The sequence below is a fragment of the Suncus etruscus genome, chromosome 4, assembly GCF_024139225.1.
Source record: "Suncus etruscus isolate mSunEtr1 chromosome 4, mSunEtr1.pri.cur, whole genome shotgun sequence".
Lineage (NCBI taxonomy): Eukaryota > Metazoa > Chordata > Mammalia > Eulipotyphla > Soricidae > Suncus > Suncus etruscus.
Genome location: NC_064851.1, coordinates 14,881,645 through 14,908,843, shown reverse-complemented (window position 1 = coordinate 14,908,843; position 27,199 = coordinate 14,881,645). Strand labels below are relative to the sequence as shown.

Here is a 27,199-nt window from a genome sequence, read left to right as displayed (position 1 = left end):
GAATCCAAATGTCGCTTTATTTCCAAATACAACTGTTCCCCCAGGCCCCAACCCTCCTCCACATCCACCCACCCACCCACCCAATGCACCCCAAGGTAGGGGACCTTCTGGAGGGCTCCCTGCTGCAGCTGCACAGCCCCCTGGAAGTACAGCCCCCTGGTAGAAGTCGGGAGGGCGAGTCGGGGGACATCCTCTGTCTCCGGATGATGCTGTGTGCTTTAGGGACCCCCCCCCGAAACTGGATCTAAGGAGAAGGGCTGGAAGAAGAGGGCAGAAATAAGATACTCCCCCTCCCCAGCTCTCCAGACTGTCACACTATTCACCCCCCATCTGTCTACTCCCTACTTTCCTGCCCCACCCACCCCTGCGCTTTGGATCTCCATCCCTCCCTCCTCTGATCTTTTTTCCTCCTCCACTCACTTCCCACTTTTAATGACTTGGCAGGTGCTCCGGGGACCATATGCGGTGCCCGGGATGGAGCTTTCGGGGAGGTGCCAGTCCAAATAAGTGCTTTCACCTGCTGCCCTAGCCCCACTAGCCAGCAGCTTCTCTTTCTCTTCCAGACTCTGCCCTGGCCTCTCTCCTGCCTCCCTGTTCCATTCTTTTTGTTGTTGTTGTTGTTGTTGTGTTTTGTTTTTTGTTTGTTTGTTTTGGTTTTTGGGTCACACTTGGCAGTGCTCAGGGGTCAGTCCTGGCTCTAGGCTCAGAAATCGCCCCTGACAGGCTCAGGGGACCATATGGGATGCCGGGATTCGAATCACTGTCCTGCATGAAAGGCAAACGCCTTACCTCCATGCTATCTCTCCGGCCCCTGTTTTTTTGTTTTTGGGTCACACCTAGCAAGGCTCAGGGGTTACTCCTGGCTCTACGCTCAGAAATAGTTCCTGACAGACTCAGGGGACCATATGGGATGCCAGGATTCAAGCCACCAACTACCGTCCTTCTTCATGCAAGGCAAATGCCCTACCTCCATATGCTATCTCTCTGGCCCCACCTGTTCTTCTTTTTTTTTTTGTTTTGTTTTTGGTTTTTGGGCCACACCCGGCAGTGCTCAGGGGTTACTCCTGGCTGTCTGCTCAGAAATAGCTCCTGGCAGGCACAGGGGACCATATGGGACACTGGGATTCGAACCAACCACCTTTGGTCCTGTATCGGCTGCTTGCAAGGCAAACGCCGCTGTGCTATCTCTCCGGGCCCTCCTGTTCTATTCTTAACAACACCTGCTAGTTGAATGATGCTGATGCCCCCAGCTCGGGTGGTGGTTCATTGTCCTGTTCTGTCTCTGTATCTTCCTTTAGCCTCTGCCGCAGTTCGTCGGCCTCGACCCGCTCCTCTTCCTCGTAGAAGTCTTTGTCCAGGCGCTCCAGGTGTGCCATCTGCACCAGGGCCTCCTGGCGGTACTCGGTTTCATCTGAACAAGGGTTTTCCATCAGCACCAGAGCACGAAGCTTGGGCAGCTCCCGGAGCTTGGTCAGCTCACTAAGGTCCGACAGCAGGTTGCCCCTATGGGTGAAGTAACAGGAGAAATACGTGGTGTCACAAGCCAGCTGCTTTCCAGTGGGATTCTCTCTCCTGCTGGGTGCTGATGGAGCACCAGGTTCTGTCCTCTCCTCTGCAAAGGGCCTGCCCAGCCTCCTCCCATCTTGCAGCTGCCTGCCACAAAACCCTCATGATTCTGATTTCCCTATAATAGGCTCCCCATGTGGGCCCCAGGATATGCCAAGGAGGGGGCCACAGGTAAAAAGCATGTAAATGGGCATGGGGGGGTTAAGTGGAAGGACATTTGGGGAGGGGAGTGCAGGAAGGAAACAAGGTGGAGGTGGAGAGGAGCAACTGTGGGTAAAGGTCCTGTTTGTCCCTCTTTTTTTTTTTTTGGTTTTTGGGTCACACCCAGCAGTGCTCAGGGGTTACTCCTGGCTCTATGCTCAGAAATCGCCCCTGGCAGGTACAGAAGACCATATAGGATGCCAGGATTCAAACCACCATCCTTCTGCATGAAAGGCAAACGCATTACCTCCATGCTATCTCTCCAGCCCCGTTTGTTCCTCTTGAAGCAGTTGAGCTAGGTCAGCCCTGTCACCACCAGTAGTTAGGGCACAGGAAAACTCTGACAAGGAGGGAGTTTTCTGTGCCAGTCACACCTAACTGGTAAGGTGGGGGGACCTTGAGTTTGGCAGTTGCCTAGGATGCAGGGAAGAGCTGGGCCTCTAACTCAGCTCCACTGCTCAGCACTGGTTGTTTTCATGGTTTTTTTGTATTGTTTGTTTGTTTGGGGGTATTTTTGTTGTTGTTTTTGTTATTTGGGCCACACCCAGTGACTCTCAGGGGTTACTCCTGGCTATACGCTCAGAAATTGCTCCTGGCTTGGGGGACCATATGGGACCCTGGGGGATTGAAATGGGGCCCCGTCCTAGGTTAGCGCATGCAAAGCAGATACCCTACTGCTTACACCACCACTCTGGCTCCCTGTTTTCATGTTCTTGTCTCCAGTCTTTACAAGACCAAGTATAACTGTATTAACCTTAGCTGAGTAGAGGTACGAACCCCTGCTATTTCTCACCAGACCTGCTCCTTCCCGCCTGGTGCTGACCTCTTGACTTTTTGGTGTCTGACAACTCTGTCTACAGAGAACCCCACTAGCCATTGAGACCCACATCCTTCCTTCTCACATCCCCAGTAACAGTCACTGAGGGACCAGAAAGATAGCACAACAGATAAGGTGTTTGCCTTTGCATACAGTGGCTAGGTTCCATCCCCAGGACCCCTGAGCCCTGTCAAAAGTGATCCCTGGGGGCCGGGAAGGTGGCGCTATAGGTAAGGTGTCTGCCTTGCAAGCGCTAGTGTAGGACGGACCGAGGTTCAATCCCCCGGTGTCCCATATGGTCCCCCCAAGCCAGGGGCGATTTCTGAGCACATAGCCAGGAGTAACCCCTGAGCATCAAACGAGTGTGGCCCAAAAACCAAAAAAAAAAAAAAAAAAAGATCCCTGATCACTGAGCCAGGCATGACCTTCAAAATCAAAAATATGCAAACAAGGGGCCGGAGAGATAGCATGGAGGTAAGGTGTTTGCCTTTCATGCAGAAGGTCATCAGTTCGAATCCCGGCGTCCCATATGGTCCCCTGTGCCTGCCAGGAGCAATTTCTGAGCATGGAGCCAGGAGTAACCCCTGAGCACTGCCGGGTGTGACCCAAAAACCACAAAAAAAAAAAAAAAATCAAAAATATGCAAACAAAAATCACATGAAACAGGGCCCGGCACCCCAGTCTAGACCATTCACAGGAAAACAAAACTCCCCAGGCCTGTCAGATGTACATGGCAGAGCAGATGAGCAAGGAGTGAGTCCAAGAGGCAGAGGCAAGAATTGGGGCTTCAAGTGCACCCAGCTCAGGGCAGGAGCTTGAATTTGGCACAGCAGGTAACACACTTGTCTTGCACACAGCTGGCCCAGGTTTAATCTTCAGCATCCCATCTGATCCACTGAGCACAGCCAGGACTGATCTTTGAGCACAGATCTAGGTGTATGTCCTGAACACCACCAGGTATGGCCCCCAAACATAAAACCAAAGTGGACCCACCTCTCCCTAAAGATTAAAGATTCTCTTCCCACTGCTATCCAGAAGGTTCTGGCCTTGTGGACAGAATAGGCAGTTGCCTTACATCTTTTTTGGTTTTTCTTTCTTTCTTTTATCTTTTTTTTTTTTTTTTTTTTTTTTTTTGGTTTTTGGTTTTTGGGTCACACCCGGCAGTGCTCAGGGGTTACTCCTGGCTGTCTGCTCAGAAATAGCTCCTGGCAGGCACGGGGGACCCTATGGGACACTGGGATTTGAACCAACCACCTTTGGTCCTGGATCGGCTACTTGCAAGGCAAACACCGCTGTGCTATCTCTCCGGGCCCCTCTTTTTATCTTTTTTTCATTTTGGGCCACACCCGGTGGTGCTGGTACTCAGGGATCACTTCTGGAATCACTCATGGAATCACCCAAGAATCACTTATAGTGGTGCTCAGAGGACCATCTACCAGGGAATAACAGGGATTAAACCCAGGTTGGCTGCTTCCAAGGCAAACGAAAGCCCAGCCTACAGTACTATCACTTCAGCTCCAATTTTTTGTTTGTTTTGGGCTTTTTTTTTTTTTGTGGGGATTTTGTGGGATTTTGGACCTCACATGGCGGCACTCAGAAGTTACTCCTTGCTCTGTACTCAGAATCTGGCAAGTTTGGGGGACCATATGGGATGCCAGGATGGAACCCAGGTGAGCCAGCCAAGAGCAAGGCAAACACCCTACCTGTAGTGCCCCCTCCCCCAGTATTTTTCCTTTTTTTTTTTTTTTTTTTTTTTTTTGGTTTTTGGTTTTGGGCCACACCCGGCGGTGCTCAGGGGTTACTCCTGGCTGTCTGCTCAGAAATAGCTCCTGACTGGCACAGGGACCATATGGGATGCTGGGATTCTAACCAACCACCTTGGGTCCTGGATCGGCTATCTCTCCGGCCCCTCCTTTTGTTTTTTGTTTTAGTTTTTGTTTTTGGGCCACACCTGGTAGTGCTCAGGGATAACTCCTGTCTGTGTTTAGGGATCACACTTAGGCCAGCCATGTGTAAGCCAAATATCCTTATCTACTGTACCTCACTTTCTAGCATCTCCCTTTGTTTTTGGATTTTGGGCCATACCTAGAGGTGTTCAGAGCTTATTTCTGGTTATATACTCAGGAACCACTCCTGGAAGAGCTTGTAGGGATTGAGTCCAGGTCATCTTCATGCAAGGCAAGTAAGTACCTTTTATCTCTGGCCTCAGTGCCCATACATCTTTGCTTAAGGAAATACAAAATAATCTTCCATCAGTGAAGAAGTGCTAAGATAAAATCACCCTGATCCTTACGAATTTTCTTTTTTTTTTTTTTTTTTTTATGTTTGGGCCACACCTGGTGATGCCCAGGGATTACTCCTGGCTCTGCATTAAGAAGTTGCTCCTAGCAGGCTCGGGTTCATATGGGAACCACCGGGGTCCTTTCCAGGTTGGCTGCATGCAAGGCAAACGCATGCCTTACTGCTGTGCTATCGCTTCAGCCCCCTCCCTACTAATTTACTATGGAGAGATTTTTTTCTTTGTTTTGTTTTTAGGCCACACCTGGTGACACTCAGGGGTTACTCGTGGCTATGTGCTCCGAAATTACTCCTGGCTTGGGGGACCATATGGGACTCCGAGGATTGAACCCAGGTCTGGGCAGCCGCATGTAAGACACACGGTCTACTGCTGTGCTATCATTCCAGCCCCTTTTTACTTTTTTGTTTCTTTTTGTTTTTTGTTGGTTCGTTTGGGGGCTATACCAGGTAGTGCCAAGGGCTTATTCACACCCAGGGGCCAGAGAGATAAGCATGGAGGTAGGGCATTTGCTTTGCATGTCGAAAGATGGTGGTTCAAATCCTGGCATCTCATAGGGTCCCCTGAGCCTGCCAGGAGCGATTTCTGAGCATAGAGCCAAGAGTAACCCCTGAGCACTGTCGGGTGTGACCCAAAAATCAAAAAAAAAAAATCATACTCATTGAGCTTAGGGGACCATATGGTTCAGGGATCAAATTTAGGGTGGCTGCAGGCAGGAATGATGCCCTCTTGCTATACTATTTCTTCAGCCCCTCAAACAACTTTTTCTTGAAACTAAACACATCTTGTATTTCATATCAGTAAGGAGGTCAATACTTGCCGGGGAATGAAGATCCAGCTCAGCAGTCAAGCACATGCCTTGCATGAGTAAAAAGACCCTAGAGTTCCATTCCCAGCACCACAATTAAAAATAAAGTTGTGGGGGGAGCAATAGCACAGCGGTAGGGCATTTGCCTGGCACACGGCCAGCCCTGGACAAACCCAGGTTTGATTCCCAGCATTCCATATGGTACCCCAGAGCTAGCCAGGAGCAATTTCTGAGCACAGACCTGGGAGGAACTCCTGAGTGCCAATGGGTGTGGGCCCCCCCCCCCAAATAAGTTGGGAATCTTTTTTTTTTTTTTTTTTTTTTTTGGTTTTTGGGTCACACCCGGCAGTGCTCAGGGGTTACTCCTGGCTGTCTGCTCAGAAACAGCTCCTGGCAGGCACGGGGGACCATATGGGACACCAGGATTCGAACCAACCACCTTAGGTCCTGGATCGGCTGCTTGCAAGGCAAACACCGCTGTGCTATCTCTCCGGGCTCGGGAATCTTTCTTAAGGAGATCCCCTCTCCCATAGTCTGTGAGCTTCCTTGTCTTCTTCCTTTCTCTTCCTTAATAGTCTTTTCTGAATTTAGCCATTTGATCTCTAGCCTATGCTTAGGTTTCTATTCAAACACTGCACTGTGTGGTCTCTTGAGCTCTAAGAGAGGAAGAGTCTGGGTCCAGAGAGATAGCACAGCGGTGTTTGCCTTGCAAGCAGCCAATTCAGGACCTAAGGTGATTGGTTCAAATCCCAGTGTTCCATATGGTCCCCTGTGCCTGCCAGGAGCTATTTCTGAGCAGATAGCCAGGAGTAACCCCTAAGTGCTGCCGGGTGTGGCCCAAAAACCAAAAACCAAAACAAAACAAAACAAAACAAAGAGAGGGGAAGAGTCCTTGGCACCAGAGAGTGTGGTACCCAAATTCTAAAAAGTGAATTAAGGAAAAGGAAGTTGAAGGTCAGGAATATAATTCAGCAGTGGTAAAGCACCTGTTTCACATATATGAGGCCCTGGGTTTCATTGCCAGTACTGAAGGAAGAGAAGTGGTATGGAGAAGGAATTAGGAAAGGAAAGGAATTGTAGGAGATTATAAATCCCTAGCAGGGGGCCAGAGAGATAGCATGGAGGAAGGGTATTTGCCTTGCATGCAGAAGGATGGTGGTTCAAATCCCAGCACCCTATATTGTCCCCCAAGCCTGCCAGGAGCGATTTCTGAGCATAGAGCCAAAAGTAATGCCTAAGCGCTGCTGGGTGTGACCCAAAAACCAAGAATAAATAAATTAAATAACCCCCTAGCAATAAGGACCAACTTGGGAGACAGAGAGATAGTATAGTGAGCAATTCACTTGCCTTGCATGGCCGACCTGGGGTTCTACCCTCCCTTTCCCCCCCATCATCTTATATGTTCCCATCATTCACTGTCAGGGCTGAGTGCTGAGCTTGGAGCAAGGTTTGAACACTACTGATATGACCCCCTAAAAAAAATAAAATAAAAATAAAAAAGAATAAGACCAAGCAGTTCAGGTTTGGGCTCTGGTAAAATGCCTGACTTGCATAAGTGAGGCCTGGATTTGACCCCAAGCAACATACCCTCCAAAAAAATATCTCTGAGGCCTTTATATGTTTCTAAAAACACAGCACAGGCCTGACAGAGCACATTCTTCATAAGTGCAGATTGAATGAATGGATTCCGTGGTTTCAAGCTTCAGGAGTTCTGGCACTGCAGTTAGGACTGCAGCAGAAGGGAGGATGCAGGAAGGAGGAGGAGAGAAAAATCTGACAAAGGACGGGGCTAGGGAGAGCACAATTCAGAGTGCTCCCTGCCAGGAAAGCAGGGTAGGCCTAGAGTTGCGTGTACCTCATGTTGAGGTACTGTAGGGACTTCATTTTCTTGGAGAAGCCACTTAATGTATCAATAAGGTTGTCTCGAAGATGCAAGGTCGTGAGGTTGCTGAGGCTCTCCAGGCCTTCCACCTTCCTCAGCTGGTTCTGAGCCTGAAGCCACAGACAGGAAATAGAACAGGAAAGAGAGGGGAAGAGAAGAAGAGTCAGAGGAAATGTAGAGCCTGAGTTCAAATGAGGGTTCAACTCATGACACCAATGGAGCATGCAAAGTATGAACCCAACGTACAGAGCCAGGAGTAAGCCTCGAGCACTGCCAGGTGTAGCCACCCTTCTTCCCAAGCCCCATCTCACACACACACACACACACACACACCCCTCTAGGACTCAAGATGGTCCAGTGGATTGAGCACCCACTTTCCCTGAAATAGCATGGACCCCTAACATTGCCAGGAGCAACCTCCTAGCGCTGTCAGGTACAGCCTAAAAATAAAGTCTGAAAAAATATTATATTTATTAATATATATTATTTATATTGTATCTTCTCTCTCCTCCCTCCTCTCCTCCCTCTTCTTTCTCTCCCTCCTCTCTCTTTCCATACCCAACAGTGTTCAGTACTTACTCCTGGCTGGGCTCAGGACTCGGGGGACCAAATGTGGTGGTGGGGATTGAACCTGGGTCCACTGCATGCAAGGCAAGTACCCTTTCTGCTTTACTATTTGGGGGGGGGGAGGGTAGGAGATAGTTGGGTTTCATCCAGCTTGTGCTCAGGCTTATTCCTGGCTCTAAACTCAGGGATTTTTGTTTGTTTTGTTTTTGGGTCATACCCAGCAGCGCTCAGGGGTTACTCTTTTTTTTGGGGGGGGGGCCACACCCGGCAGTGATCAAGGGTCACTTCTGGCTGTCTGCTCAGAAATAGCTCCTGGCAGGCACGGGGGACCCTATGGGACACCGGGATTCGAACCAACCACCTTTGGTCTGGATCGGCTGCTTGCAAGGCAAACGCCGCTGTGCTATCTCTCCGGGCCCAGGGGTTACTCTTGGCTCTATGCTGAGAAATCGTTCCTGGCTGGTTCAGGGAAACATATGGGATGCCAGGGATCAAACCACAGTTTGTCCTGGTTTGGCTGCAGCAAGGCAAATGCCCAATTGCTATACTATCTCTCCAACTCCAAGGATCACTCTTTTTTTTGGTTTTTCGGGCCATACCCGTTTAATGCTCAGGGGTTACTCCTGCCTAAGCACTCAGAAATCGCCCCTGACTTGGGACACGGGGGATCGAACCTCGGTCCTTCCTTGGCTAGCACTTGCAAGGCAGACACCTTACCTCTAGTGCCACCTCGCCGGCTCCAGGGATCACTCTTGATGGGAATGTGGACCAAATGGGGTGCCAGGGATCAAAGATAGTTTGGGCATATACAAGACAAGGCCAGCACCTTACCCCTCTCTGGCTCCTGCACTGTAGTTTTTTTAGGGGAAGGACGGGGAGGTCATACCTGGTGATGCTCAGGGGTTACTCCTGGCTATGAGCTCAGAAATCACTCCTGGCTTGGGGGAACATATAGGACTCCAGGATTCGAACCACCATCTGTCCTGGATTGCCTGCATACAAGGCAAATGCCTACTGCTGTGCCACCGCTCTAGCCCCTGCATTGTCGACTTTTGAAGAGGACACTTCCAGCACTGCTCCAGGTTCACTAGGAGCCTAGTCAGTGGCAGTGTGGAAACCACACAGGGCCAGGGATGAAACCCAAGATTCTCACACATGCACGGCAGATGCTCTGCCCAGTGAAGTCACATTCCCAGCCTCAATACCTTGTCTGTTTCAACAATTTTTGGGTTTGCGTTTGTTCTGGGGCACATATGGTGATGCTCAGGGGTTACTACTGGATCTGCAATCAGGAATAACTACTGGAAGTACTCAGGGGACCACATGGGATACCAAGAATTAAACTTGGGTTGGCTGGGGCCGGGTGGTGGCGCTAGAGGTAAGGTGCCTGCCTTGCCTGCGCTAGCCTTGGACGGACCACGGTTCGATCCCCCGGCGTCCCATATGGTCCCCCAAGCCAGGAGCGACTTCTGAGCGCATAGCCAGGAGTAACCCCTGAGCATTACCGGGTGTGGCCCAAAAACCAAAAAAAAAAAAAAAAAAACAAAACTTGGGTTGGCTACGTGCAAGGCAAATGCCCTCCCCACTGTATTACCCATTCTAGCCTCTCCTGTTTCAACTTTGCATGCCCACTTCTTCTGCCCCCCACCCCTCCTCCCCCCGCCACCGAGGAAGGCCTCAGTAAATAACAACAGGGCTATTGAACCTGTCTACTAAATGGTAGAAAACATGTTGATACCATACAAGGTCCTGAATTGGATCCTTGTCACCTCATGTTCTCCCCATCATGGTCACACACACACACACACACACACACACACACACACCCCTCATCATGGACAGCCTGTTGTCTCCTAAGAAACCAAGCTGTCAAGTCATACTATCAAGCCAACTATCACAGAAAGTGGCTCTGTCTGCCACAAGTTACTAGAACAAAAATGATGAAGTTTGGGGAAAGAAGCAAAGCACAAAGGGTGTTTGATTACAGGCAGCTGACCCGATTCGATGACCAGCATCCTATATGATCCTGTGAGCCTGTCAGGAGTAATCCCTGAGCACCACCAGGTGTGGCCCAAAAGCCAAGAAGAGGGGGGAAAAAAAGATGAAGTCAGGGGCCAGAGGGATAGCATAGTGGGTAGGGCACTTGCTTTGCCCCCAGCAGACCCAGGGTCAATAATTCAGCATCTCATAGGATGCCTAGAACCCTCCAGGAACAATTCCTGAGTGCAGAACCAGCAGCAACCCCTGAGCACTACTGGGTATGGCCAGCTGAGTCTTCTAGAAGGCTGGCATCCTGGACCCCAGGCAGGCCCCCCTCTTGCCTGCATGAGCCTGACTCAGGGAGCTACCAGAAAGAGGTTCTTTAGCTTAGGAAGGGCGAGCCCCAGGGTGCTGGTCAGCTGGTTTCCTCGAAGCTCTAACGTCTGCAGACTTTGCAGCTTTTGGGGATCCAGATCAGTCACCGAGCGGATATGGTTCCCTGTGGAACAGGAAGAGGGTTATCAAGAAGCAAGGAAGGGTCACTCTGAACATTCCCTATCAAAAGAGCCTGAATTGGGGAATCCTGTGTCATCCAGTCTCTCTAATGACAGGTAGATCTGAGAAGGGGCAGCTCTGGTCCTAAAGTTTGGGGGCCCTGAGGCAATGGATCTGTATTCCAGGGTCTGATGGACTTGTCCAATGAAATCTTTGAGGGGTGAAGGAATTGTGCCCTACCTGCCCCACATCCTTTATGTCTCTGCTGGAATGCAAGTTTCTGGAAGGTTTTTGTCCAAAGCAGTGGGGTTTCTTTTTTCTTTTTAGTTTTTGGGTCACATCTGGTGATGCCCAGGGGTTACTCCTGGCTATGTGCTTAGAAATAGCTCCTGGCTTGGGGGATCAGATGGGACACTGGGAGATCGAACCACAGTCCATCCTAGGCTAGCGCAGGCAAGGCAGACAGACGCCTTACCCCTTGCACCATCGCTCCAGCCCCAAAGCAGTATATTTTCTTTCGTTGTTTGGTTGTTTTGGCTTTGGTGATGAGTATATGTTTTGGATTGCTATTCCGGCCTGAAGTGTTTAGAGGTTGCTCACAGAGGTGCTGGGGAAGAGAACTCTATAGTGCCAGGGTTTAAACCTGGGGCTCCTAACTATGTTCCAGTCCTCTGAGCCATCTCCCTGGTCTCACTCTTATTTTTCTCCCACACCTAGAAACATAAGCAATGTAAGAATAACAATTTGGAGGCTTAGAGTAATAACACAACGGGCAAGGCACTGGCCTTGAATGCAGCCCACCCAACTTCAATTACCGGCATCCCAGATGGCTTCCTGAGCACTGCCAGGAATGATCCCTGAATTTAAAAGCAGAAGTAAGCCCTGAGCACTGCCATATGTGGCCCAGGCGCAAATAAACAAACAAACAAAAAGAAAAGGATTTGGGTCTTTTTTTTTTTTTTTTTGGTTTTTGGGCCACACCCGGTAATGCTCAGGGGTTACTCCTGGCTATGCGCTCAGAAGTCGCTCCTGGCTTGGGGGACCATATGGGACACCGGGGGAATCGAACCGCGGTCCGTCCGAGGCTAGCGCAGGCAAGGCAGGCACCTTACCTTTAGCGCCACCGCCCGGCCCCCCTGGGTTCAATTTCTAGTACTACAAAAGAAAACAAATTAGTGTGTGTCCTATCTTCCTTCCCTTCTTTCTTCCTCTTCCTCTCTTCTTCCTTGTATTTTTTGGGCCATACCCATCTGTGCTTAGGGTTTAATCCTGGCTCTAAATTCGTGACCACTTATCCACTACTGGCAGTACAGGGGAACAAGATGAGGTACTTGCAAGGCAAGCCCTAATCTTATTTGTTTTGGGGTTCTTTTTTTCTTTATTTTTAGGGCCACACCTCATGCTCTTGAAGAGTCACTCCAATACGATACTAGAGGTCCCACATGTTAAGCAAGCAATCCCCTTTTGCCCATCCTGCACTTCCTTTCCTCTTCTTTTTTTTCTTCTCATTCCTTCCCTTTCCTTCTCTTCTCTTCCTCTTCTTCCACAGTTGGAAATTAAAAGTCTCATTGGAAAGTAGAGGGAAAAGAAACCCCCCAACTGGGGAGAAACTTAGTACAGGATTAAGCTCTGGCCCTTTTGCATTTTGTTTGTTTGGGGCCTTACTTCAGAGTGCTCAGGGTTTGTTTACTCCTGGCTCTGCACTCAGGGATCATTCTAGTTGGGCTCAGGTGACCATATGGGATGTCTGGGATCAAACTCAGGTCAGCATATGGAAGGCAAGCACCTTACCTATTGTACTATATTGCTAAGGCCCCAACTCTTGACTCTCTTGCTCCTTTAAAATTCACTACCCTGGGGGCCAGAGCAATAGTACAGCGGGTAAGGCGCTTGCCTTGCCTGAGGCCAACCTGGGTTTGATCCCTGGCATCCCCTATGATACCCCAAGCCTGCCAGGAGTCATTTCTGAGCACAGAACCAGAAGTAGCCCCTGAGTGCTACCGTGTGTGGCCCAAATAAATAAATAAAATATTTCCTCTTAGAATTTCTAAAAAAAATAATTAACTATTCTTTATCTGGTTTTTGAGGCAGTTCAGTTGTTTTGTTTGTTGTGGGGCTACACCCAAGGGCACTCAGAGGTTATTTCTGGCTCTACACTCAGAAATTACTCCTGGCAAGCTTAGGGGACCATATGGAATGCCAGAGATTGAACCCTGGTGGGTCGTGTGCGAGGCAAATTCTCTACCTGCTCAGGTGCTATCACTCGGGCCCCTACCAGGGATTTTCTTTAACAGCTTATGGCTCTATCTCAGCACAAGAATTGGTCTGATGAATCATAGCGAGTGTTGGAACAAAGATCTGAGAGCAGATGGCTTGGGCTATTCCCAACAACTGGCCCACTTCTGCTGGGTCCAGGTTAGGAAGGAAGGAAGGAATCTTGCACACAGCCTACCCAAATCACCCACCTTTGAGGTCCAGGCTGTTCAGACGAGGGTGAGTGATGCCCTCGGTGCTGGTGATCTGGTTATAGGCAAAGCTGGCAATTTGCAGGTAGGGTAGTTCTCGCAGCCGAGCACTCCGCAGCTGGTTGTTATCGGCCTTGAGCCACAGAAGGTGGGTGAGATTATTGAGAGGGGACAAGTCTACCAGGTGGTTGTTAGAAATATCCACATAGCGCAAGTGGATGTAGGACTGCAGCATGGTGATGTCTGTCAGATCCCTAGGACACAAGGGTCAGGAAGGTAAACCCAGCAAGGGTGGGGCTGAAGCAGAGGGTAGCATGGTGGTGATTTGGATACAGTATAGTTTCTGGTGGGGAAAAGGGAAGACAGATGGTTAGGGCTAGGATTAGGAGGAAGAGTAGGTAGATGGACTCTACAGTTTGTTTAAGGGCCACACTCAGTAGTGTTGAGTCTTCATTCTCTGGGGTCCAGACTTCTCACAGTGCTTGGGGGACCATGCAGTGCTAGGTATCAACCCCATTGATCAAACTTGGCCCTTTGGGGCCAGAGAGCTAGTAGAATAGGTAAGGTTTTTGCCTTGGTTGCCCAGATTGGATCCCTGGCACCACATATCTCTTGAGCACTACCAAGATAATATTAAAAGAGGGGCCAGAACAATAGCACATTGGGTAGGGCATAGAGTGATAGTATAGTGAGTAGGGCATTGGCCTTGAACATGGTCTACACCTGAAGTTGTACCCCTTATATATATGTACCCCTTATATATATGACTTATATATGTCTACCCCTTAGTCTATAAGCCCCCCTGAATCTACCAGGAGTAATTTCTGAGTGTAAAACAAGGAGTAACCCCTGAACATCACTGAACATCATCCCTCAAAACCAAAGAGAAATAGAAAGAAACTAGCCAACCAACCTCAGCCCTTTGATCAATCTCTCAGACCTGAAAGTTGGATTTTTTTTTTCTAGGAGGGTTATGTTAGATCACACCAGTGATGCTCAAAGGTCACTTCTTTTTTTTTTTTTTTTGGTTTTTGGGCCACACCCATTTGACGCTCAGGGGTTACTCCTGGCTATACGCTCAGAAATTGCCCCTGGCTTGGGGGGACCATATGGGACGCCGGGGGATCGAACCGCTGTCCGTCCTATGGTAGCGCTTGCAAGGCAGACATCTTACGTCTAGCGCCACCTTCCCGGCCCCCAAAGGTCACTTCTTAACAGTGTTCAGGGGGTCATATGCTCTGTGACAGGAATATAACAAAGGATGTACTATGTCTCTGACCTGAAAATTAGATTCACTCCCCTCCCCTCCCTTTTCTTTCCTTCCCTTCCCTTCCCAACTAAACTACTTTGACTAATAAGTGTATGGGGGGGCACACCAATGGTGCTCAGTGATTACTCCTGGCTCTGTAAGGGAGGGACCATATAAGACGCTGTGAATTGAACCTGGGTTCATTTTGGAGGAGCTATGTGCAAGCAAACAAACTCACTACCACTGTGTTGTCGTTCCAGTCCCTTGTTTTCAGTTTTTGAGTCACACCTGTACTCAGAAATCACTCCTGATGAGCACATGGACCATATAGGGTACAGGGATCAAACCCAAGTATAGTGTATGTATGTAAGGCAAGTGCCCTACCCAAATACTATATTATAGTTCCAGCCCCATCAATGAATTCTTTTCATGGTTTTTGTTTGTTTGAAAAGGGGGCCACACCTGGCAGTACTCAGGGGTTACTCCTAACTCTGTACTCAGGAATCACTTTTTTTTTTTTTTTGGTTTTTGGGTCACACCCAGCAGCACTCGGAGTTCCTCCTGGCTCTATTCTCAGAAATCACTCCTGGCAGGCTCGGGGACTATATGGGATGCCGGGATTCAAACCACTGTCCTTCTGGATGTAAGGCAAATGCCCTACCTCCATGCTATCTTTCCAGCCCCCAGGAATCACTCTTAGTAGACTTGAGGGACCCTATGAGATGCAGAGGACAGAACCCGGAAACATGCAAGGCAAGCTCTCTACCACTTGTTTTATCAATCTGGCCCCATTAAGTGGATTCTTTTTTGTTTTTATTTTATTTTGTTTTTGTTTTTGGGCCACACCCGGTGGTGCTCAGGGGATTATATGGGATGCCAAGGATTGAACCTGGGTCTGTCCTGGGCTGGCCATGTGCAAGGCAAAGGCTCAACCGCTCTGGCCTCTTAAGTGGATACTAAATGGTGAACAGGGACCTTGTGTCTGTGAAGGACCCTAAAGGATAAAGGTGGACATTCAGCAGGAAGCCCTCACACACTATGACAGTCTCAATTCCCCAAGCCAGCTCAGGAACCTGCAGAACTCCTGAAAGGTCCATTTACCTTCCCTCCTCACTAGACCTGGATAAAAGAGCCCCCAAACTCTCAGCTCTGAGCTAAAGGAAGAGGGTAAGAAAGGAGAGGAGACAGGGATCCCCACAACTTCCCTCCGAAGGCCTCCCTAAGCTAAGCGCACCTGTCTTTCACCTCCAGCTTAACAAAAGCATGAGCCAGTCCGGTGCCTGTCTTACAGAGCATGGAAAGCCCTTCCTTCACCATGTCCTCCGAGAGTGGAGTGGGCACCCATTGCTGGAGGGAAAAAGGAGGGGTTCAGAGGCCCTTTAGGCACCAATCCTGCCGCCCCTTCCTCTGCCCTGGGACCCTTTGGGGCTCCAAACTCTCACTTCCTCCGAAGACATGTCTTCCCCATCTTTGCGTGACTCTTCCAACTCCTCAGTGTCCTTGTCATCTTCCTTTTCGAAATCATCCTGGTCGGCCTCCAAGTCTTCCAGATCATCATCTGACATCTTGCTGTCCCGTGGAAGACTCTGAGGTCAAACCAGGGCCCGCACTTCTAAGAAAGATGGGGGTGGGACACAGCTCCTAGCACTCCCGCACCTGATCTCCCTACCAACACCTTTTCTTGTTTGTTTTTTATTTTATGGGCCACACCCAGTGACGCTCAGGGGTTACTCCTGATTATGTGCCCAGAAATCTTTCCTGGCGTGGGGGACCAAATGGGATGCAGGGGGATCGAACCGTGGTCCTTCCTAGGTCAGTTGCGTGCAAGGCAAATGCCCTACCGCTTGTACCACCTCTCTGGCCCCCCAACACCTTTTTTTTTTTTTTTTTTTTTTTTTTACTCCTAATGCCCACTTGCCACTCCATCCGTCCAGAACCCCTTCCCAGAACCCTGGCCCTTTGCTGCCCTTCACAGAGGTACAAGTGGCTGTCACTCGCTTCCAGCCACAGCCACTGAGGCTCCCAGTGTCCCGTCTTGGATTGCTGCCCTTGCCCCCCACTTCTCCTCTCCTCTTCGGCCACTTAGGCACCCTGCTTGCTGCCTCCCCTCCTTCTCCTTCCATCCTTCACCCCCATCCACAGTCTCTCCTACTTTGTCCCCTTTTGCAGGCCCCTGGAACAGCTGCCCACCTTCCCACCCAATCCTGTTTTGCAATAAATAAATAAATAATTTTAAAAAGAGGGTGCAGAGCCAGGATCTGCTCCACCAGGACAGGCTGGAGAGGGTCGCAGGTCCAAGAGGACAGATTGTTTTGGAGGAGGGGCCAGGATTGAGGAAAGGAAAGCGTTGTGTGCCGTTATCACGGCAACGACGGGGCGGGGTGTGTTGGGGGGCTGAGGCTCCGAGCTTCCTAGGACCGTTGACTGGAGCCCCGACTCAAAGGCCTGCAAGTCGGCGCAGCTCCAGTTGCCTAGTTACCGGGCGGGCGTCGGTCCCAGGGAGGCAAGGGGCGGGGAAGGCTTGGTCGGGAGTTCATTACATCACCATAAAAGGGGCAGGTGGATTTTTTTTGTTTTTTTTTTTTTGTTTTTATTTTGTAAACACCTTGATTACAAGATTACTCATAATAGTTATTTTTTTCTTCACAAATAAAGGGGTTCATGATTGAGTTACAGTCATACAATGTACAACAACCTTCACCGGTGCACATTCCCTGCCACCAATGGGACAGATGGTTTTAAAGCCCAAGTATGATAAATTCCAAAAAAAGAAAGGGAAGGAAGGAAGGAAGGAAGGAAGGAAGGAAGGAAGGAAGGAAGGAAGGAAGGAAGGAAGGAAGGAAGGAAGGAAGGAAGGAAGGAAGGAAGGAGGGAGGGAGGGAGGGAGGAGGGAGGGAGGGAGGGAGGGAGGGAGGAAGGGAAGGAGGAAGGAAGGAAGGAAGGAAGGAAGGAAGGATGGAAGGAAGGAAGGAAGGAAGGAAGGAAGGAAGGAAGGAAGGAAGGAAGGAAGGAAGAGAAAGAAGGAAGGAAGGGGGGCCTGGCGGTGGCGCTAAAGGTAAGGTGCCTGCCTTGCCTGCGCTAGCCTTGGACGGACCGCGGTTCGATCCCCCGGTGTCCCATATGGTCCCCCAAGCCAGGAGCAACTTCTGAGCACATAGCCAGGAGTAACCCCTGAGCGTTACCGGGTGTGGCCCAAAAACCAAAAAAAAAAGAAGGGAGGGAGGGAGGGAGAGAGAGAGAGAGAGAGAGAGAGAGAGAGAGAGAGAGAGAGAGAGAGAGAGAGAGAGAAAGAAAGAAAGAAAGAAAGAAAGAAAGAAAGAAAGAAAGAAAGAAAGAAAGAAAGAAAGAAAGAAAGAAAGAAAGAAAGAAAGAGGGGGCCAGAGAGATAGCGTGGAGGTAAGGTGTTTGCCTTTCATGCAGGAGGTCATCGGTTCGAATCCCGGCGCCCCATATGGTCCCCCGTGCCTGCCAGGAGCAATTTCTGAGCCTGGAGCCAGGAATAACCCCTGAGCACTGCTGGGTGTGACCCAAAAACCAAAAAAAGAAAAAAAAAGAAAGAAAGAAAGAAAGAAAGAAAGAAAGAAAGAAAGAAAGAAAGAAAGAAAGAAAGAAAGAAAGAAAGAAAGAAAGAAAGAAAGAAAGAAAGAAAGAAAGAAAGAAAGAAGAAAGAAAGAAAGAAAGAAAGAAAGAAAGAAAGAAAGAAAGAAAGAAAGAAAGAAAGAAAAGAAAGAAAGAAAGAAAGAAAGAAAGAAAGAAAGAAAGAAAGAAAGAAAGAAAGAAAGAAAGAAAGAAGAAAAAAGAAAAGAGAGAAAGGGGGCCGGGAAGGTGGCGCTAGAGGTAAGGTGTCTGCCTTGCAAGTGCTAGCATAGGACGGACCCCGGTTCAATCCCCCGGCGTCCCATATGGGCCCCCCAAGCCAGGGGCAATTTCTGAGCGCATAGCCAGGAGTAACCCCTGATCGTCAAACAGGTGTGGCCCAAAAACCAAAAAAAGAAGAGAAGGGAGGGAGGGAGGGAGGGAGGGAGGGAGGGAGGGAGGGAGGAAGGAAGAGGAAGGAAGAAAAGAAGAAGAGGAAGGAAGGGAGAGGGGGAGGAAAATGTGCTGCAGCAAGAGTGAGGGAAATATTAAGGTAAGGAATGTGGTTGCACGGGTTTTTTCCCCCCACCGTTAGGCTATTAGTTATTTTCAGGTAGAGTTTTGGAAGATAATTTGGGAGGATTAGAAACAACCCAGGCCTGAGAAATCAGAAGGTCTGGGTTGAAGTTTAGACAAATTGATAGTGTACCAGCAACTTCCTAAGACTCCACTTTCTTTTTGAATAAATTTATTGAAAGAAAATGCATCACATAGTTGACATAACTGATCATAATACATTTGTTTCAAGATGACCAAAAGCAAACTTATTTAAAAAATAGAAAATAGGGCCCGGAGAGATAGCACAGCGGTGTTTGCCTTGCAAGCAGCCCATCCAGGACCTAAGGTGGTTGGTTCGAATCCCGGTGTCACATATGGTCCCCCGTGCCTGCCAGGAGCTATTTCTGAGCAGACAGCCAGGAGTAACCCCTGAGCAATGCTGGGTGTGGCCCAAAAAACAAACAAAAAAAGAAAATAGAGGGGCTGGAGCAGTGACACAAGCTGTAGGGCGTTTGCCTTGCATGCGGCTGACACACGGATCGAACCCACGGTTTGATCCCCCGGCATCCCATACAGTCCCCTAAGCCAGGAGTGATTTCTGAACACATAGCCAGGAGTAACCTCTGAGCATCACTGGGTGTGGCCCAAAAACCAAAAAAGAAAAAAAAAAAAAAAAGAAAGAAAGAAAAACTAAAAATATGGAAGAGAAAGGAAAGAAGAAAAAGTTCAATAAGATTTAACTTTTTCATCTGTAAAATAGGCTTAAGTGTTCTAGGTAACAGGCTATGAGTGTTCACTGTCCTGGAGCGGATAGCAATGAATATCTTTTTTTTTTTTTTTTGGTTTTGTTTTGGTTTTGGTTTTGGTTTTGGTTTTTTGGGCCACACCCGGTAATGCTCAGGGGTTACTCCTGGCTATGTGCTCAGAAGTTGCTCCTGGCTTGGGGGACCATATGGGACACCGGGAGATCGAACCGCGGTCCGTCCAAGGCTAGCGCAGGCAAGGCAGGCACCTTACCTTTAGCGCCACCGCCCAGCCCCTGCAATGAATATCTTAAACCAAATCCTGCTTGGGTAATTCACTCCTGCTCATCTCCCAGACTAATCAGATAGTTGCTCTTTTGGGGATCATCCATGCAAGCCTACTAAAGTACCCCCTCATTCAGCGTTATTTGTTTTTCTTTGCTTTTGGATCACACCCAGCAGTGATCAGAGGTTACTCTTGGCTTTGCACTCAGGAATCAATCCTGGCAGTGCTTGGGGGACTACATGGGGTGCTGGAGATTGAACCCAGGTAGGCCGCATACATAGCGAATGTCCTACCTGCTGTGGCACCACCTTCAGCGTTATTATATAACTAATTAAACCGGTGTGGCTTGGTGAAGGAGCTAGAGACATAGGTTTGAAAAGCAACAATTATTTCTGGTCAGTTCATGCTAGACAATGTGTGAGAGACCTTTTGTTTCACAAGTGTTTCTGAATCCTCAAACCAGTGCTGGGAGATAGATATTTGAAAGAGGAAACTAAGGCTCCTGGAGGTCAATTGGTATAACCCCAAGCTTGTAGAATCCAATACAATAATAATCTAGCAGGGCTGTAGAGATAGCAGGAAGGCACTTCCTTTGCACATGGTTGACCCATCAAAGCCATAAGTAAGCCCTGAGCTCAGCAGGTGTAGCCCAAAAACAAATAAAAATAGTTATCTCAAACCATAGCAGCTTAAACACTAAGCTTTTGTGTGAAACACAGGAGTAGTTCAGTTGGCTTGCAGTATGCGGAAGGAGTGACTATGATGATGCCAGAGCAATGTACAGTGAATCAGGAGCTGTTCTTGCACGCCAGCTCACCCAGGCACCATTCTGGTACCACATATGGTCCCCAAAACTCCTCGACAAAGGTTCCCTGAGCACAGAGCCAGGAGTGACCTCTACACACACACACACACACACACACACACACACACACACACACACACACACACACACCAAGATGGTTCACTGCCATGACACTTGGCAAAAGAATCCTTTACCATATGGGCTTCTCTATGGGGTGTAACTGGGGAAGGGGGTCCTCAGTATGGCTGCTGCTTCCCCAGAGCCAGTGATCCAAATCAAAAAGACACCAAGGTGTTTGGGCTGGAGTGATAGTACAGCAGGTAGCGAATTTGCCTTACCCTGGAGACCCGACCAGGGTTTGATCCCATATGGTTCCCTGGGTACCACCAGGAGTAGCATCTGACCCAGAAGTAACCCATAAACATCAAACAGGTATGATTCAACCCTCCCCAAAAGAGAAAGACACCCCCCCCCCTTTGGATTAATTGGATCCCACTCAGTATGCGCCTCATTGGTTGGAAACATCTTTGAATGTAGCACCTTGGATTGGTGTTTAGACCACCTAAACCCACCTCCAGGTATGGTCTGTTCCTTCCTTGTGCAGCTGATCCAGGATGGACAGTGGTTTGAATCCCAGCATCCCATATGGTGCCTCGTGTCTACCAGGAGCAATTTCTGAGCGCAGAGCCAGGAGTAACCCCTGAGCGCTATCGGGTGTGACCCCCAAAATAAATTAGTTAATTAAAAAAATAAATACTTTGGATTTCAGGAGAACGCTCTCGCATTTCCAGACTTCCCATGGAGCTTCCTGCTTCTTAGGGGCTGAAAGCTGATGTGTTGGAATTCCTGAACGTGTGTGTGTGTGTGTGTGTGTGTGTGTGTGTGTGTGTGTGTGTGTGTGTGTGTGTGTGTGTGTGTTGTTCCTAGATGGACATTTGCTTCCAGACTTATGTCTCTAACATTGTCCTGGCTTTAGAAACTGAGGCCTGGGCCGAAGAGATAGCATGGAGGTAAGGTGTTTTCCTTGCATGCAGGAGGACGGTGGTTTGAATCCGGGCATCCCATATGGTCCCCTGAGCCTGCCAGGAGCGATTTCTGGGAGTAGATCCAGGAGTAGCCCCTGAGGTGTGACCCCAAAACAAACAAACAAAAAAGAACCTGAGGCCTAATCCTAGACCCCCCTTCCCCAAAGTGGAAGACACTGTTTCTTCCCCCTCAAAGTCACATGTTATCTACCTTACTCCTTAGGAATGAGTCACCAAGACCAGCTTCCAGCAGTGCAGAGGGATTAGGCTGGGCCTCTGTGGAGGGACCCATAGTGGTGTAGAGATTAGAGATCAAATCCTGAACTCAAGCAAGCATAGCACTTGTTTTTGTTCTTTGAGTTTCTTTGAGCAACTTAAATATCTTTGAGTAATTATCTGACTTTGAGATATTATCTGTGGGCATGTTTTAATTGATTTTTTTTTCTTTATTTTTAGTTTTGGGGCCACACCTGACAGTGCTCAGGGGTTACTCCTGGCTCTGTGCTCAGAAATCACTCCTGGCAGGCTCGGGGGACCATATGGAATGCAGGGGATTGAACGCAATCTGTCCCAGGTCGGCTGTGTGCGCAAATGACCTATCACTGTGCTATCACTCTGGCCCCCAATTTATATTTTTATTAATTTATTTTATATTTATTAAATAAAATAAACATTATATTAAACAAAATATTGTATTAAATGCAATATTTATTAAAATTATTTAATTTCTGGGCCCGGAGAGATAGCACAGCGGTGTTTGCCTTGCAAGCAGCCGATTCAGGACCAAAGGTGGTTGGTTCGAATTCCGGTGTCCCATATGGTCCCCCATGCCTGCCAGGAGCTATTTCTGAGCAGACAGCCAGGAGTAACCCCTGAGCATCGCCGGGTGTGGCCCCCCAAAAAATTTATTTAATTTCTATTATTTTGGTCCATATCCAGCAGTACTCAGGGCTTTCTCCTTACTTCTGGGTCTATGCTCAGGGATCTCTCTTGGTGCTGTGCAGGATGAGGAGACCGGTATTGAACTCTGGTCAGCTCTGTGCAAGGTAAGGGCCCTACCTGCTGTTCTCTCTCTCCATCCTGGATGAGCATGGTTTTTGTTTTTGATTTTGATTTTTGGGCCACACCAGGTGACACTCAGGGGTTAGTCCTTCCTGGCAATGCACTCAGAAATCGCTCCTGGCTTGGGGGACCATATGGGACGCTGGGGGATCGAACAACAGCAAGGCAAACCTACTGCTGTGCCACCGCTCTGGCCTCTGGATGGGTATGTTTTAAAGCCGCCAGCACGAGATACATTCCCTCCTTGTGTTCCATACATGCTGAACAATTTCTGTTCATTTATCTTTGCACTTTGTTTTTACAGAGTCTCGCCTTACAGAAACTTGAAACTTGTGTGTAGTGCAAACTGTCAGACTCCCGGGAGAATATCGGGTTTTAAAAAGCCTTTCTATCCCTGAAGGTTATAAAAATATCCTTATCAAACCCAGGCCCTCACACATCCTGCCCTGCTGCCTTCATCACACTCTCTCTTGTCTGGTTGCTAGTTGTGGGAATGGCGTGAAGAGTCCCCACTTAGGATGTCCGAAGTCACATGCTTGGTTGTGATGTTCAAACACTTGGTTACACAGTCGACAGAGGTGCCTGGGACCACTCTGGGCTGGTTTCAGACTCCAGCCTTTCTCTTCTCCTCTCCCTCTCCCTCCCTTTCTCCCCTGCTCCTCCCCCCTCCCCTCCCCTCTCCTCTCCCCTCCCCACTTCCCCTTCCTCTTTTCCTTCCCTTCCCTCTTTACCTTTTTTTTAGGGGGCCACTCAGTGATGCTAAGGGTTTACTCCTGGCTATGCACTCAGAAATTACTCCTGGTTTGGGGGACCATGTGGGATGCCCGGGGATCAAACCATTATCAGTCCTAGGTTAGCGCATGCAAGGCAACGCCTTACCACTTGAGCCACCACTCCGGCTCCTAGACTCCAATTTTTTGTTGCTGTGTTGTTTGGAGGCCACACTTGGCAGTGCTCATGGTTTACTCCTGACTCTATGCTCAGGGATCACTCCTGGCAGGGCTCAAGAAAAAAAAAAAGGGGGGGGGTGCTAGGAATCTAACCTGAGTTGGCTGCATGTAAGAGAAGCCTCCTGTCTCTCCACCCCTGGTTTTTGTTTCTTATTTTAGTCTGTATGTTTTTTTTTTCTTTTGGTTTGTTTGTTTGTTTTGGGTCCAATGCAATGCTGTGAAATTATCCTGGCTCTGCACTCAGGATTAACTCCTGGCGGTGCTCAAGGGACCATATGAGATGTAGAGGATTGAACCAGGTCTGCCGCTTGCAAGATAAGTGCTCTACCCACTGTGCTACCACTCCAACTCCTGGTTTCTTATTGGGGGTGGGGAATGAGTGTTGTGTCACATTTGATGGTGCTCAGGGATCATTCCTGACAGTACTTGGAAGACCAAATACAGTGCCAGGTATTGAACCAGGGTTGGCCATGTACAATGCAAATGCCTTAACTATCTCTCTAGCTTCCCAGATAACTTAAATAAGTCATATTACTGTTCTTTTTTTTTGGTTTTTGGGACACACCTGGTGACTAGTGATGTCAGGGGTTACTCCTGGCTATTCGCTCAGAAATCGCTCCTGGCTTGGGGGACCATATGGGACACTGGGGATCGAACCGCAGTTCTTCCAAGGCAAACACCCTACCGCCTGTGCCACCGCTCGGCCCCCATATTATTGATCTTTTTTTTTCATATTATTGATCTTAATAATAATGTTTAACCCAGACTAACCTTTGCTCAGCAGTTACTTCGGCAAACTCGGCTTTAAAATAATGTTTAAGAATTGGCTTACAGGGCTGGAGAGTTATCACAGCTGTAGGACGTTTGCCTTGCATGCAAAAGGATTATGTTTTGAATCCTGGCATCCCATATGGTCCCCCGAGTCTGCCAAGAGTGATTTTTTGGGGGGGTCACACCCGGCAATGCTCAGGGATTACTCCTGGCTGTCTGCTCAGAAATAGCTCCTGGCAGGCACAGGGACCATATGGGACACCGGGATTCGAACCAACCACCTTTGGTCCTGGATCGGCTGCTTGCAAGGCAAACGCCACTGTACTATCTCTCCGGGCCCCCAAGAGTGATTTTTGAGCACAGAGCCAGGAGAAATTCCTGAGCGCTGCAGGGTGGATCCAAAAACAAAACAAAACAAAACAAAACAAAACAACAACAACAACAAAAAAAGAATTGGCTTACAAGGTCAGAGAAATAACACAGTGGGTAGGGTATTTGTTTGCATGTAGTCAACTCAGCTTCAATTCCCGGCTTCCCATATGGTTCCGAACCTGCCAGGAGTAATTTCTGAATGCAGCACCAGGAGCAATCCATGAGCGTCATCAGGTTTGTTCTCCCCACCTCCAAAAAAAAAAAAAAAAAAAAAGGAATTGGCTCACAAAAGATGGAGATACAGCAGGGAGGGCATTAGCCTTGAAAGTGGTCGACCCGCCGGTGGTGGCGCTGGAGGTAAGATGCCTGCCTTGCCTGCGCTAGCCTAGGACGGACCGCAGTTCGATCCCCCGGCACTCTATATGGTCCCCCAAGAAGCCAGGAGCAACTTCTGAGCGCATAGCCAGGAGTAACCCCTGAGCCTCACAGGGTGTGGCCCAAAAACCAAAAAAAAAAAAAAGAAAGTGGTCGACCCAGATTCAATCTCTGTCATCCCATATCCCAGGCACCTGAAACAATAACTCCTGAGCTCAGAGTCAGGAGTAAGCCCTGAGGACTATTGGGTATGATCAAATAAAAAAAAAAATTGGGGGATGGGGGGGGTGGAGAGATAGCACACTGGCAGGGCATTTGCCTTGCATGGTGGTTTGAATCCCCACATCCCATATGGTCCCCTGTGCCTGCCAGGAGCGATTTCTGAGCACAGAGCCAGGAGTAACCCCTGAGTGCCACCGGGTGTGACCTGAAAACAAACAAACAAACAAACAAAAAATTGGCTCACAGATTTTAGGAAAAATTAATAATCTGCTCTGAGCAGTCTATAAAAGCTAACTCTAGCACTATAGCACACCTCTGCCTATTCCCATGAGTTCCAAACTTTCAACCCTGTGCTTATACCCCAACCTCCCAACCTCCTACTTCTCCTTCTACATGACTCACATACTTCTTAGCTCAATAGGTTCAATATTCACTTCTGGATCTTTTCTCTAATTCAGCTTTTTGCAGGTGTCCCAAAACACTGTGCAGATATTCAAGCCAGGAAAACTGGAGAGATAGTACAGTGGGATATATAGCTCTTGCCTTGTATGCAGCTGACCTCAGTTCAATTCCCCAGCAGTGCAGAGGCCAGAGAGATAGCAGAGCAGAAAGGCGTTTGCTTTGCACGCAGCCAATTCAGGATGAACAATGGTTCAAATCCCGGCATCCCATATGGTCCCTTGAGCCTGCCAGGAGCAATTTCTGAGCACAGAGTCAGGAGTAACCCCTGAGTTCCGCTGTCAGGTATGACCCCCCCCCCCAAAAAAAAACCACCCAAAAACTCAGCACATTGGGCCCGGAGAGATAGCACAGCGGCGTTTGCCTTGCAAGCAGCCGATCCAGGACCTAAGGTGGTTGGTTCGAATCCCGGTGTCCCATATGGTCCCCCGTACCTGCCAGGAGCTATTTCTGAGCAGACAGCCAGGAGGAACCCCTGAGCACCGCCGGGTGTGACCCAAAAAACCAAAAAAAAAAAAAACAAAAACAAAAAACAAAAAACTCAGCACATTACCAAGAGTAATAATCCCTGAGTACAGATCCAGGAATAATACCCAAGCACCACTGGATTTGGCCCCAAAACAAAATATTCGGGGCTGGAGAGATGGCATGGAGGTAGGTGTTTGTCTTGCATGCAGAAGGAAGGTGGTCTGAATCCCAGCATCCCATATGGTCCCCTGAGCATGCCTGGCACAATTTCTGAATGTAGATCCAGGAGTAACCCCTGAGCGCTTTCGGGTGTGACCTAAAAACTAATATATATATTCAAGCCAGAAATCTTGGCTCCTCCTCCTCATTCCCCCCACCACCAATGACAACTTTCACCACTGAATATATCCATTCTACCTTCAAATGTTCATGCATAGATGTATGTCTGTGATGTAAGGGATCAAACTAAGTATCTCATTGCAGGCAAGGCCTTTACTGTTGGATCATGTTCCTGGCCTTGAACTTACTTACCTCTCCCAATAATTCAGGATATCCCTCAGATCCAAAGTCTATTCTCTACTCCCCAAAATTAGTACATCAACCTCTTGAGTCATCTTCCTGAATCTCCCCTTTCTCTCATCCAAACATCTTCCACAAGCAGTCACAGAAAATCTTGGTAAAGAGATAATACAGTGGGTAAGGCACTTGCCTTGCATGCAGCAGATCTGAGTTTAATCCCTGACATCCCATATGACCCCTGAGCACTGCCAAGAGTAATTCCTGAGTACAGAGCCAGGAGCAACCCCTGAGCATCAGTGGGTATGAAGGAATAAGGAAGGTAGGGTAGGAAAAAAGGAAGGAAATGGGGCCGGAGCAGTGGTGCAAGCAGTAGGATGTCTGCCTATATGCCTAACCTAGGACAAACCACGGTTCGATCCCCCGGCGTCCCATATGGTCCTCCAATCCAGAAGCGATTTCTGAGTGCATAGTCAAGAAGTAACCCCTGAATGTCACCGAGGTGTGGCAGAAAGGAAGGAAGGTAAGGAAGGAAGAGGAAGTGAAGGAAGGGAAAGGAGGAGGGAAGGAAGGAAGGAAGGAAGGACGGAAGGAAGGAAGGAAGGAAGGGAGAGGGAAGGGGAGGGAGGGAGGGAGGAGAGGGAGGGAGGGAGAGAGAGAGAGAGAGAGAGAGAGAGAGAGAGAG

At 48.8% G+C, this 27,199-nt stretch overlaps 1 protein-coding gene across 1 annotated transcript; it reads right to left on the bottom strand.

Moving 5' to 3' along the window:
* Positions 1–1,223: 1,223 nt before the first annotated feature.
* On the bottom strand, positions 1,224–15,934 carry LRRC23 (leucine rich repeat containing 23). The gene is made up of 6 exons (XM_049772497.1): positions 15,769–15,934; positions 15,561–15,673; positions 13,078–13,331; positions 10,486–10,616; positions 7,544–7,680; positions 1,224–1,503 (listed from the first exon to the last, which is right to left on the bottom strand). Exons 1-6 carry the CDS (start codon positions 15,889–15,891, stop codon positions 1,224–1,226), a joined length of 1,038 nt encoding a protein of 345 aa, XP_049628454.1. The 5' UTR covers positions 15,892–15,934.
* Positions 15,935–27,199: the final 11,265 nt, after the last annotated feature.